The 15,007-nt window shown below is 30.1% G+C and overlaps 1 protein-coding gene and 2 long non-coding RNA genes across 3 annotated transcripts; 2 read left to right on the plus strand and 1 right to left on the minus strand.

Annotated features, from left to right (window-relative positions):
* The first annotated feature begins 1,119 nt into the window (after nucleotides 1–1,119).
* Nucleotides 1,120–5,561, plus strand: LOC101265065 (F-box protein At5g03100). Its single transcript, XM_004229225.5, has 4 exons — nucleotides 1,120–2,171; nucleotides 2,539–2,703; nucleotides 3,098–3,426; nucleotides 4,991–5,561. The coding sequence occupies exons 1-4, from the start codon at nucleotides 1,251–1,253 to the stop codon at nucleotides 5,097–5,099; spliced, it is 1,524 nt and encodes a 507-aa protein (XP_004229273.1). The 5' UTR covers nucleotides 1,120–1,250; the 3' UTR covers nucleotides 5,100–5,561.
* On the minus strand, nucleotides 4,300–5,797 carry LOC138348819 (uncharacterized). Its single transcript, XR_011221437.1, has 2 exons — nucleotides 5,563–5,797; nucleotides 4,300–5,392 (listed from the first exon to the last, which is right to left on the minus strand). It is a non-coding gene; the product is annotated as an uncharacterized lncRNA (long non-coding RNA).
* Nucleotides 5,798–11,924: 6,127 nt separating this feature from the next.
* Nucleotides 11,925–13,394, plus strand: LOC101264857 (uncharacterized). Its single transcript, XR_182348.5, has 2 exons — nucleotides 11,925–12,590; nucleotides 13,169–13,394. It is a non-coding gene; the product is annotated as an uncharacterized lncRNA (long non-coding RNA).
* The last annotated feature ends 1,613 nt before the right edge of the window (nucleotides 13,395–15,007 follow it).

The raw sequence follows: 15,007 nt of genomic DNA on the forward strand, positions 1-15,007 counted from the left end.
CTGATTGATGACGCAGATGCAGTCCAACATTTTTGTATGTACTAGTTTCTTTTCTTCCTTTGATACACAGGTTTGATTTTTTTTAAAAATGATTTCATTTTAATGTATTTATCTGATCCGCATAAAGCTCGATCACAAACAAGCTATTTGTTTACATGTGGAGACATGACAATATCTTGGCGATCAATGATGCAAACGTTGGTAGCCACTTCTTCAAATCATGCAGAAATAATAGCCATTCATGAAGAAAATCGAGAGTGCGTCTGGTTGAGATCAATGACCCATTATATTCAGGAAATGTGTGGTTTTTCTTTGAAAAGAATATACCAACCACAATGTACGAAGATAATGCTGCATGTATAGCTCAATTGAAAGGAGGATACATCAAAGGAGACCGGACAAAGCATATCTCACCAAAGTTCTTTTTCACGCATGATCTTCAACAAAATGGTGAGATAGAAGTTCAACAAATTCGTTCAAGTGATAATCTTGCTGATTTATTCACTAAGACATTGCCAACATCAACGTTTGAGAAGTTGAGATACAAGATTGGGATGCGCCGTCTCCGAGATATCAAGTAAAGTTTTCAATAGGGAGAGCGAAATACGCGTAATACTCTTTTCCTTAACTATGATTTTGTCCCAAGTTGGGTTAACGAGACAACATTCAAAACGTATTATGAGATATGTGTACTCTTTTTTCCTTCACTAGGCTTTTTCCCACTGGGTTTTTCCTAATAAAGTTTTAACGAGACACATCATCTATGGAATTCCAAGGGGAGTGTTGTAAATCCATTGTATAGTATATGTGGATTATCCATCAGATTTATCCACTATTAAATGAATTCATGTATAGGTGCTTCCAAAGTGATAAGAACTTCCAAGATAACTATGTATCTATTAATTAGATGATTTTTGGAGTAATATCTCAACACTGTAAATAGAAATCACTCACCATTTGGAAGATATACTTGAATAAGAAAATTATCTCCACTATCTTATACTTGTTGTCTTTTTCTTCTTATATTGTGTGCTTTCTTTACAACAAATTATATAATTTACTATCAATTAACATATTAAAAAAACCTTAAAATTATTAAGAACACATAAAAATCATTATCAAAATCGCTAAGCAAATAGCCATTAGGATAAATCAACCAGGTTTAAAGTTATCAATTTTGATCCTATTTTGCAGGGGCTGTTTTCTTTGTACAACCAAAGCGGGAGTTGGGAAGCACAAAACACAAAATCATGGCGGGAGAAACCCTAGACGATCGTATCAGTGAGTTGCCGGACTCACTTCTGCTTCAAATTCTGTCACTTTTGCCGACGGAGGAAGCATTCACAACATGTATTCTCTCTAAAAGGTGGCAGTATGTCTGGACTTCACTTGATTCTTTCTTTTTCTCTCCTAAACGCTATTGGGAAAGAACCAAAGGATTCCGATCATTTGTTGACTACGTATTGTCTCATTCCACTGCTTCCAAATTTGATAAGTTTGAGCTTCACTGCAGTAGCCTGTATACGCATAAGTCTCAAATCAGTCGATGGCTTACTTTTGCTGTTAAAAAAAATGTGCAACATGTTGTAATCTATTCTCATCCTCCTTACATAATGCCTCAAACTTTCTTCACTTGTTCGTCTTTGATAACATTACATATTGCGAATGGTTCATTGGTTTCTGATATTGTTATAGCCTGGAAGTCTCTAAAGACTATAAAATTGGAGGGTATGGCGGTAGTGGATGCCGAAATTAATAACTTACTCTCAGGTTGTCCTGCGTTGGAAACTATAGTATTTAATAGTGTTGGGGGTTTTCGTCGCCTAGAAATTAATTCGTTAAATGTAAAAACCCTGATATTGGAAGGTTATTGCGTGAATAATAGTGGTCACACATTTGAAATTTGTGCCCCGTATCTGCAGCATTTGGAGCTGTCGCGTGATTTTCAGGATTTCTGCTGTAGTCTTGTTGATGTATCCTCTGTGGTTAATGCTAAGATAACTTTTGACATTATGTGTATTAAAGATTTTGGGGATGATTATCTAGATTCTGATGAAGAGGATGAAGACAGTTGCAGTGATTATCACGAAAATTTTAAGACCCTCCTCCAGGATTACCTTCAAAAGCTACGTCATGCAACCGAGTTAACATTCGGAACTTTGTTCACTCAGGTTAGTGATGTTTGTCGTTAGTGCCCTGCATAGCCAAACAAGGATACTTTTGCTTAGTTGTACATAACTTGGTGTCAAGTTATTAAAATTACATGATCTTTCTCAAAAGAAAAACTACAGTTAGCAGACAGCTTCAGAATGTAAAATGCATGAATTTCACCAACCAGCTTGACAAATTACAGAAACTTGTGGGTACTTTTGTACCTTTCTGCAATCCCGTTGTCAATTTTGGAAGTGTGTTATTTCCTTTATCTTATCCGAAACTAGCACATTGTTAGATTTGTTACAACACTATCTCTTTGTAGTGAAGTGCTTTCTTTATTGCTTTCTCCATTGTTTAATAGTTTCATTGGGATTACTGCACCAGGTCCTATGCATATTGCAGTTCAAAGAGGTGCCAATTCCAGAATTGGAATGCAAATATCTAGCACTGGAGTTGCATTTGGAAAAGTTTAGTTTGTATGGCGCAGCTGGACTTTTGCAAGCCTCGCGTCTTGTGGAGACACTCAACATAACAATAGAAAATCAGCCAGTAACTTTGTGGAACTTTTCTTTTCTTTTTACATCTTTTCATGTAATGAAGTTTTAAAATCTATGTCCCCCTCCCACAAGTTGTTTTTGAATGAGAACTCAAAATATATCCTAAATTATCACTAAGAAGCTCTCCTTCTGTAATATGAAAGCTACACTTTGTCGCTTTCTTTGTGTTAAATGGGCTCTGAAATGAAAGGGTTGTTGCATTATCACACTATGCCACAAATATTTATGATACGCATGACCATCATAATATTTTCCATGCACCACTAATATCTGTGGGGTTTGAAATTTTTCAGTGCCAGACATACTATGAAATCATTTTTGTCACACTAGTTCAGTTTCCATTAGGCTGGCTTGTATTTAGTCCTGATTATATTCTTCGTCTCCAGTTTGATGATTCCAGGTGCTGTTTTGAGAGAAAATATTTGGTCAAAGGTGATAGTATTGGTTTGCAGAGATATATTTCAAGCTTTGTGTTTTCCAATCTAAAGAATGTTAAGATTGTCATCTTCTCTGGAGTATGCATGAAGGAGCATCTTAAGAAGCTTTTCAAACTTTCAAATTTTTTGCTAAAGAATACGGTGGTTTTGGAGAAGTTCATTATCGTATCAAATAGACAAAGGTGTGAGATATGTGGAATCAAGTGTATGTCTCGATTTTTATCGCCTTTGGCTAAGAAACTGGGATCCTCCACCGATTCTGTGATTATCTTCCAACAGTGAGTTTTTTATAACTAGACTACAAGTATTTCTGTCTCACGATACATGAATTTCCCCTTGTGTCAAGTTTTAGATCAACTTCATGCAATCCCGAATCTTAAACTTCTCTATGTTATAAATTATTGTTCTATTGAACTTACCGTTATGGTATATCAAATGGTATAGTAGCTTGGTTTCTCATGAAATTTTTGTTTGTTGCATTTTAGATGTTCTGCTTGTGCATTGCCAGTTTCTTTCAAGTTGTAACACTTTGTTTTCCTGAATACATTATGATGAGTAAATCTACAAACCACATTTTTATGATAATTTCCCTCATTAAATGTTGTGTTTTGCTTCCTTTCTGGCAATAGCATCAAACTCTGATTGAGAAATGGTTTCCTCTATGGCTCTTTACTTGGAAGAAAGAAGTCTGCATTGTTTGTTTACCCCAAATAATTTTAACAGTCTCTAATTGATGCTTACTGTGCTGCTGAATCTTTTTAGTTGAAGTTTAGGTTTTATCCTTCCGTTTATGCATCCGCTAGAAAAATCAGAGCAAGTCATTTCCATCACCACCACACAGTTCTCCCCCACTCCCCTTGGAACCTCATTTTTTTCCTGCTGATTGAGGTTATAACTTAATCATTTGTTAGTCACTTGGCATGCGACTTGCTGACTTGGAAGTTTTTGGATTTACATTCATGCTATCATAACCTTTTTTATATCTCTCTCTTTTTCTTCATTACCAACGGATGGAAGTTCTATTGTGTTGTCCTCTATATCCTATCTTTTCTTTGACCTACTTTGTTGACAAAATTGATATAGTATAGCCAATATAGTGAATCTTGTTTTTCATGAGTGACAACTGATGATCCTAATGACAATAATCCAGGTTTCTTTCAAAACATTGTTTATGTGATCTGTTCTTTTGAGCATCACCAACTAGAAAAGCTACCTCAGGGAAAAAAGAAAAAAGAATTGGCTTAGTTTTGTTGTTAAAAGAAAATGGAATATTTTCTTTTTTAATGATCGTGGTGTCCAGGTTAGGTTCCACGCATCTTGACTAATTCCATGGGATACCGGTCACCTCTCACCAGCAATAGGTTATTAGGTACTAGGTAAAGCTGACCACCAAGGCTAGGACAGATGGAAAGAATCACCTAGTGTTTTTGTATGCAACATGTTATAGTCTATTTTCTGATCCTCTCTGTGTAGTTCCTGAATCTTTCTTCACCTGTTCAACGTTGAGAACATTACATCTAGTTGAAAGTTCCTTGGTTTCTAACATTGCTTTAGCGTGGAAGTCTCTGAAGAGCATAACTTTGGAGAATATGACTGGGATGCTGAAATTGTGAACTTACTGTCAGGCTGTCCTGTTTTGGAAACTATTTTGTTTCACAAGGTTGGGGGTTTTCGTTGCCTGGAAATTAATTATTTAAATTAATTATTTAAAAGTAAAAAACCTGAAATTGGAAGGTAACTGGATGAAAGATGATGGAAGTGAAAATGATAGTCCTTTGAAATTTTTGCCCCGAATCTTCATTATTTGGAGCTTTCACATGATTTTAATGATTTCAATTGTAGACATGTATATGTATCCTCAGTGGCTAAATCTGATCAAGATTCTGATGATGATGAGGAAGACAGTTACGGTGAGGATCATGAAGATTCTGATGATGAGGAAGAAAGTTGAAGTGATTGTTTTCAAGATTCTGATGATGATCAAGACAGTTACAGTGATTATTATGAAGATTCTGATGATATAGAGGAGGATAATCCTGATGAAGATTCTGATGTATGGAGGAAGACTAGCAGTGATTATCATGAAGGTTTTATTCGTCCAAGATTACCTTCAAAGCTGCTTCCTGCAACCTAGTTGATAATCACGGTTTTATTCGTCCAAGATTACCTTCAAAGCTGATTCGTGCAACCTAGTTAACATTTAGAACTTTGTTAACTTGGATTATGATGTTTGTCCTTAGTACCCTGCAAAACCAAACATGGATGGTTTTGGTTAGAAGTACATAACTTGGTGCTGTCAAGTTATTAAAATTGCATGTGCTTCACAAAATACTATTTTCGTGATTTTCTGGCATTTATTCTAGCAGACAGTTTCATAATGTTAACATTATGTGATAAAATTCATTTTCAATCACCAGAATGTTCTTGCTCCCCTTGAAATCTCAACTGATAGTGAATCTAATTTTCATGAGTCACAACTGATGAAACTAGAATTATTGTGGCAATTTGGACTCTCCGAATTGTTCCCACACATTTGTCGGATCCTCAGGACAACATTTTTCTGAGATTAGTTACTAGGAGTAAGATATCTAAGAGAAGACAGGAATTTCCATCTCAGCATAATTGAAATGTAAGCTTTCTATTTATTGCTGATGAAATTTTAAGAGTTCTGGACTAGTTGATGTAACTATTAACTAGTGTTTTTTTTTTCTTTTTTATTATCTTACCTTCATTATTATGGGACCATTGCATAGATGTATAAAATAAAACTCTTACCTACAATTATGGGTGTATGTGGACCGGTGTATATGGGTGTAATCTATCTCTCTCTCTATATTCAATATTGTTGTCATCTTTAGTGTTGAATTAATTTTTTTTTTGTTAGTATTAACATTAATTTGATTTTGATTTGAGCTAATCTATGGACTATAACATTTATTGGACCATCAAAAGTCAAAACTCTAAGTTTCATATTTCAAATAATATGTTAAAAGATAAAACTATGAAAAAATACAAAAAAAAAAAATTAAAAATTATATCAAAGTAAGTATTTTTATACATAAAATAAACTTTTAAAATTATATATATAATGTCAGGTTGATTTAGTCTCCGATTATTTTTTTTCAAGTTAAAACTCAAACCAACTCAAATATAATCATAATTTTTTCAGTGCCAAATTAAATCAAATTAAATTACTAGTCAATTTTTTTTTAATTTAACTCGATTTATGATTCGTTTCAATTTTGTACCCCTACCTACAATAGTTCACATAACCTTCCAATTTCAAAACAAAAGGACAAAATCTTTTCATTGTCCATACAGCTTCCTACAAACAAACAAAATGAAGGATTTTAACGATGTTATCTTTCTTCGTATCTTCTTTGTTTTGTCGATTTGTGCAAAAGGTTTAACATGCTTGTTTTTTAATGTAAGATCGGTGGTCTTGATTCTTGAATGATACTTTTACGATAGATATTTTAATATTTTATCTCATAATTACGAAATCAAATCGCTTGTCAAACAAACTTTATGAAATAATCATTACTTTAATCCACATTTAAATTATTTTATTGGATACAATAATTATTCTCAACAACCAAATTTATTGTATTACTTAATTAGAGTAGTATACCTTTTTGTTTTTTTGAAATGAAGAGTTGTATATTATAACTTATGTTCAACTTTTTTCTTTATTAAACTAAAATTCGATAAATAAATATAATGCCAAATTTATTACTATGAGAAATAGATCATTTATATTCTTTGTTACATTTTGCAATAAAAAATATTCCTGTCGTTAGGGATGTACAAAATTGAACCAAATTGAAAAAACTCCGATTAGTGGTTGGTTTGATTTGGTTGGTATTGAATATATAACAATAATAATAATAATAATAATAATAATAATAATAATAATGATAATAATAATACATTCAATTAACATTACAAAAGCCACGTAGTGATATATTCTTTTTTTTAATAAGTAAATGCTAAACAATTTCCATTTCAAATATGTATTTATTTAGTAACAAAGAATCCTCTCTAAATAATTTGTAAACTAATTTGTTTAAATAAATTTATCAGTCCAAATATAAAACATAAAATTAGGAAAATAAATAAGATAATTAAAATGATTTGAACGATATTTTTGTCTTAACAATTTATCCCATGATAATATCCTATGTATTACTTCTACCTCCTACTAGTAATACATCCAATAATTTTTCCTTTTAATTTATTTATTTTCAAAACTAACCTTTCTCTTGCATACAAAAATTGTGACTTTCACAAAAAGTTGTGATTTTTATGAAAATTTGTGACTTTTATGAAAAGTTGTGATTTTTATAAAATGTTGTGATCTTTTCGGAGGGTTGTCACTTTTCTAAGGAGTTGTGACCATTCCGTAAAGGCACAATAAACATTTGTTGACACTATTACTTGTTGTCTATAAATAGAGAGATTTCCTCTAATTTTAAAATGACAAAAAAATTAAACTTCTTCTTCTTCTGTACAATTAAATATTCGTGTACTTTGCTTCTGTTGAGTGGCTCACTGACACCATTGTTTTTGTATTAATACACTAGTAAAAAGAATTGTTCTATCCTGAGAGGATCTATTCCTTTAAATCTCGGGTACTAGAGGGAATAATTTCCTTAAGGGAGACAGTATGTTTATGTAATTAATTATTTTTTTGAGTACATATTTTAAACTTGTTGTTTATATTTCTGCAAAGTTATTGTTATAAGTATTTGTCAGTACAGATCAAATAACACACCTTAATTGAGTATTTACACAAGTTTTTTCTACTAAATTATTGAAGGTACAATAAAAAAAATTCCTTAAAAATCTATATTACCATCTTTAAAAGCCAAAATTCAAATTTGGTGTGCCATTGTAAGGACATAAAGACCTTAAAAACTTAATCGCACCTTGATGTGCGAACGAACCAGGAAAAGAAGACAAAAATTAATAAATTTTTGACATGGGGCTTAAGGATATGTCAGATGACCTATGTGAACACCTAACTTTTGATGTGTTTAATTTATTCCTACAATATATAGTAAGGTCTTTCCTTATATTTTATTTTGTATTTTGGTTTGTATGTCTATGTTATTGTTCTTTTTTAATTAGCCCAAATGATCCAATTTTATTTGAATTGCTGATTTAGATCCAATTTTGATAATACAATCAATTATAACCCAGTTTAATAGCAATGGTCAAAATTGAATCTTAACTATTCATAACATTTTGATCCAAGGGCTATAATGTGACCTTACCAAAATACAAAAGACTCCAAAAATTAGAATTTAGGCCCTATTTTTCTCTTCTCTCATTTCTTCCACCTACCACTATCACCGTCGGCTGGCCACCGCTACCGCCGGCAGCCTCCACCCCATGGCCAAAAAGTTTCTCCAAATTTTACCATCTCTTCTTTCACCCTCCTCTACACAAATCCACAAATCATTCATCTTTATCCGTAGGCAAATTTAATAGATATAAGAAAAACAAACACAAGTCATCAATTTTTCTTTAGATTTATGAAGTTTCGATCAATCAAATCCTATACTATTTTCATAAATATGTAAAACTCTTCAAGGGCTATCTTTTGATGTGAATTTTATGTCAAAATTTCGTCAAAAATTTTTTAGCGAAGTTTTTCAGTCCCCCCATTCACCTAAAAATTTGTGTCGATATTTTTCTCCTCTTATCCTTAGCCGATCCATCACTATCACAATCTTTTAATCATAGAAGTAGTTTTGGTGACGAATTATGTATTGTTTTTGTTAGTGTTCTTTAAAGTTTTATCATGTTGAACTTTTGTTTGAAGTTTATTTTTACTTTTATTTTTTATTCAATTTGTTGTGTTTGATCTTCAAGATAGGTTTAAAGTTTAAATTTTTGTGTTAGTGGGTTAGTTTTCTTTTGAAATTTTGGGTCTTAGTTAAATAGGTCTACATTTTGGGCCTATTTGAAATTTTGTATAACTTACATAAATCCCATAGTGTAAGACTCTAAATTACATTTTATCCATACTTTTTTTCTATTTTGCAAAAATTCCTTAAAATATCAGTCATCCGAATACATAAATTTCACTTGGATACACTAATTGTGATACATTATAAAACTTTTCTATTGCACTTAATATGAAATATTAATATAAAATTGATTTTTCCCCACAAATCACGCATAATTGATTTTCTTTCCCACAAATTATGCATAACTGATTGATATCAACTCACTGCATTATGTAACAACTTCACAAAATTCAAAAATCAAATTTTAATCTTCTCTATCAATTTGAAATTTTGAATCTCAAATTCGCCATTATTGATGATTGAATCTACGATCAAATCCTCAATACAAAATTGTCGTCTAGAATAAAAGATCGTTCAAAGTAGAATAAAGACATGAAAACTTTTTTGATGGTTTTAGGAAATGAGTTGAATCTATTTCCAAGAAACCATTTTGTAAATTCAGTTCTTGGAGAAAGAGATGAAGATACTGCTGCTAATGGAATTCGACACTAAATTAGGGTCTTTTTTTAGGAGATGAAGAATCAATCAAGTGTTCCAATTACCAAATTAATGACGAAGTGAAGTTGAAGAAGAAATTATTGATACAATAAATATGACGAAACAAATTGAGTCCAAACAGAATCAACAAAATAATAATTCAAATCTCTTCTCCTTGTTCATCAAAGAATCTTTTAAACTTATAGATAAATTATATTGATACAACATGGATCTATTGATTTTGCTGAGACATTCCACAAAATGAGAAAGTGAGATGAGGTATGAATGATACAAAAGTGAATCTCAAATCAACCATTGCAGGTGAGTTAAAGATCAATGAATGAAGGAAAAATTTGAAGAAGATCTGATACATTGTGATGTGAAGAAACAAGAGACTAAATTTTCAATGTATCAACTATCCATTGATACAACAGACAAAAAGGCCGCAGAGATACACAGTTTTGATGACTCATCCATACATTTTATAATGTTGTGTAATCATTTTTTGATTTGTGTTTCGAGATGGATAGATTTATCAGTACATTACTATATGTATCTTGTTTAAATTGATTGCATTTTTACTAGATACATTAAATAGGTAATTGTTGCCCATAAGATGTTAGGTTTAAGATCGATGCATTACTGTGTGAATTGTGATAGTTGTTACGTAATAGATATATTTTGATATATTTAATATAGATTTAAATTACGTATCATGCGAAAAAATTAGTGCATGATATATTACTATTTATGTATCTTATTTTTTTTAAAAGAAATATTGTATCTTATAAAAAGGTACATTATACATATAATTATTTCCAATAACATTTTTATGTGTGATACATAACACAATAGTAAGTTGATGTGCATATGATTGCAACAAAGTTTGAAAATTGTTGAATTTGATGTTACATTGTGTATCATGTACATAATAATTAATCTGATACATGATACTTTATCTATAAAATAATAGAATTTATGTATCAAGTGTATTTATTGATTAATGTGTACATCCACATATCTTCAAATTTTAATAAGTCTAAAATTTAGCACTATAGATACATAACAACATTTGATACATGGTAGATTATATAATTTGGATACAATATATTGAGCATGATGAAATTGTAATGTATCATAATATTAAAAAAAATGCATTGAACATTGATTTAAGAAAATAAAAATAACTTGATACATTAAAGATATGAATTCATATATATCAAAAAAAGATGAATAAGAAAAAATCAGAAAAAAACCTCAACAACATGATATGCTTCTCCTTCTCCTTCTCAACATATCTATATTAATGTATCAGATTATTGTTGTGTTTGTGGTAGTCCATTAAATGCACAGTAAAAACCTTGTGAATACATTATCACAGCAAGTCTACCAACAACGACAATTGGAGGAGGGAGGACGAGATGGACCCCACGATCTCATATTAGTATCTAAGAATTTAGTTGAGTAACCTCAATACAAAATGAAGGGGTATGATCCAGATGTATCCAAAAAAAAAAAATCTGGAAAAAAAATGAAGAAGATAATAATGGTGAAGATAAAACTCTACCTATTAGGATGTGTGAAATTGATTGACTTTAGAGAAAAATTCTTTTAAAAATAAAATTAATTTGAAAATTGTAACGGCTAAAAATGTGGAGTGAATTTAGGAAGAGAAAGAGGAGCAAAAAGTGGAGTATAAACGTGATTTTTGGTTGAAGGGTTGTTATGTATCTGAAAGTTTTAAGAATTGACAGAAATAAGAGATTTATATAATATTTCAAAAAGGTAGGAAAAAATGGAGAATAAGGGAAGTAAAGTTATGTATATAAATATTTTTTTCTAAAATTTTCACATGATCCATTTAGCTATTATTCAATGAATGAATAAAGAAAAAATTACACCATTTACATATTTAAGGGATTATATTACGGGTTATAAACATACTTTTAAAAAATTCTTCTTTATAACAAATTATTTATGGGTTATAGCATATCACTTAAAATTATGTTTATATATATATATATATATATATATATATATATATATATATATATATATATTGTTTATCTAAATATCAATTATAATTTAATTTAAAAATTATTTAATCTATTTAAAATTTTATTTTAGTGATTATTTATAGTTAAAGTTAATTAATTTAATTACAATTCTCTTTTTAAAAACGATCTCTTTAAATTTTTATTTTATTAATCATTTTTACTTACATTTGCCTTTTTAAAAACTAAAAATTATCAGTTACTTATTTTTAGAGATTTAGATTGATCATAATTCCTTATTTACCGTTACAAACCAATCACCCCATACCCCAATCACATCCCCCTGCCTCACACGCCAATCAGAAGTTATACATTACCACGTTCTTTCCCACACCTCACACGACCACCACAATACAATCTTTCCCAACATCCACAATCGTTCATCTCCTCTTTCACATAACCCATCTACTCTAACTCCACAATCCTCCATCTTGTTACTCTTCTCATATCATGTCGAAGAAATGCATTGAAACGTCTCGTAAGAGTCCCAGATTTGTTGAAGGAACTTTATTAGATGAATTTCATGTTCCATCGTTCAATATATCAACTCAAACTCCATCGCCTAAAATAGTTGAGAATCTGAAGTCGGCGACTGGTAGTTTTGCTCAATCCAAGGTTCAAAAAGTGAAAAAAAAATGATGTAAAGAAAACAGGGACTCTGGTAAATCAGAAGGGAAAGAAGAGGGAGGAAAAATTGTTGAAACCCCTTACGGATCTGATTATGACTTTGTTAATGAAACAAAAAAATAAATAAAAAAATCAATAAGTACCGACGTTTCTCAATCTTCTAAACCTTCAAGACAATCAACAAGAAGATCAGCAAAAAGGAAGAAATCAGATGTACCAACTTCCAAAAAAGACAAATAAATTGTTAGGGTAAGTAATATATTTAATTAATTTTCACATTATTCAAAATTATCTAAAATATGGGTAAAATGTTTATGGATGTGAGTTTGATATTTGATTGATGGATAGTGTATGAATTTTGATTATCGGATTACATATTTGTATGATTGTGTATTGACATTGATGTGTTTGTCTTTTAATAGTGTATATTTGCTGAATTATTTTATTGATATGTATGAATTTTTTAACTACTATGTTTTGTATAAATTTTGAATAATATTGGTATCGATTGTGTATTAACACTGGTGAGTTTGTCTCTTAATTGTGTGTATATGATGAATTATTAAATTGGTATGCGAATTGTATGAATTGCTTAACTACTATATTATGTATAAATTTTGAATAGTATTGGTAAATATTTAATTAATATGTTTTGTATAAATTTTGATTGCAATTTGATTTGATATGCATGTGTATGAGATATGAATAATATTTGTATGAACATATAAATTAATTATAAATTTTGTTAAAATGTAGATATTGCTGGAATGAAAAATTATTGATTTTTGTATTAAATCTGTGATAATTTAGTCTTAACAATTTTATAGGCGAAGAAGATATACACGCATTGGTCTTCATGTACAAACATGAATGTTTTTGGTGATCTGTTGAGTTTCCTCGGACAAGAGAGGTTTCAACAATTTCAGGAACAAACATCTTTTGGTATATTTTATGAATTACACAACATACAGATTCAATGTAAACTATTGTGACATTTGTTTCTTCTTGAATTTGAAAATATGAAAATAAATGATATAAAATTACATTTTGCAATCAAGGAATTCACAGCGATAACTGGGCTCAAATGTGGACCACATACTGATTTTGTTGCGGATTCATCTATCCCAAATAGACGTGTGCTGGTATATTTTTGGGAAATGAACCAAGTCCCCAAGTCAGATTAATAATGATGACCTTTTCAAAATCGACATTTTGTACTTTATTTCTTCATTTTTGACTGGTTCGAAGGCCTCTAAAACAACAATTCATAAATTGTATTTTGATTTGATTGAGTCCGGTCAATATGTCAACTTTACATGGAGCAATGAATGTTTTAAACTCACTCCTAAATTGTGCAGCGTTAGTTGCTGAACAATCCTAAATCATTCAAATTTAGTCAATTCCATATAGGATTGCAGGTCTGATTTTATGAGTGATTTGATCCTTTGACAATACAATTGTTATTCTTGCTTCAAATCGCACACTGCATATTCTGAACTTGAAGAAAACAAATGACATTATCTTTTCTGATGACTTGAAAGCTACGATTTTCAAAACACATGACAACCATGTCATCTTTTAGTTAATGTTATTTAGTAATTACAAATTATCACCTTTTCTTTTTATAAATTATTATTCTCACATCTTTTTTTTTCTATTGCCGCTTAAATTCAGAAATATAATGTTTACTGACGAAGAGTTAGATGCCATGTATCCGAACATTTTACATCAATCTGAAAGTCACCACGATTCAGAAGATCAAGGAACATCAGAAAAGCATGGTGTTGCCTTCGACCAATAGTATGTAGAGTTGAAGGCAGAAATTGCGGAGGTATACAATAAAAAATTATGATTTAATATTTTTTTAACATATTACAAAGTACTTATGCAATATCTTAATATGTAATGACATGTTAAGGCGGAGTTGAAAGAGTTCAAAGATAATGTTATTTTTCAATCCCTTTTAAATTAATTATTATTAAATTTTTCTCTAATATTTTAATGTTTAACATATGTTATATCTATTGATAAGATTGACAAGCATATGACCAAAATGAAAACACATATCGGTAACTCGACAAAACTGATAATTGAGTAGATTAGATCGTCAATATGTCAACCAACATCAAGTACACACCAACAAATATTATATGGTATTAAAGGGTTTCAAAAGTTAAAAACTAAAAATAATTATTGTATCATCGTGTGATTTGTGTATGAACTTTGTATGACCAAATATTATACTTGTTTTTTTCCAGTTGTTTATTTTATATAGATATTAACATTGTATAAATATTGAATGATTTAGTATGTATTAATAATGTATGACAGTGATTTACATCTTTATAATTTTTTTTCTTCATTTCACTTGAATGCAGATACAACATTAAACATTAATGAATACAGACTTGAAGTATCTCATTTCCCCATGTTTAATTAATATTTATGCATCGTTTTCCATCACAACAAAATCAAAATTCTCCAAAAAATCTGATTTTTTGAATTGTTTTTTACAAATTAACATTAATTAAGAAAAATATTTTTCTTAATTAATTTTAATATCCTTAATTAATGCTAATTCATAATTATCTCCAACCAAATCAAATTTAATTAACATTTATATTTTCATTTTTTTATCTTTTAATCAACCAAATCGTTTTCATTTA

Source organism: Solanum lycopersicum, chromosome 1 (genome assembly GCF_036512215.1).
Source record: "Solanum lycopersicum chromosome 1, SLM_r2.1".
In the NCBI taxonomy this organism is placed as follows: Eukaryota; Viridiplantae; Streptophyta; class Magnoliopsida; order Solanales; family Solanaceae; genus Solanum; species Solanum lycopersicum.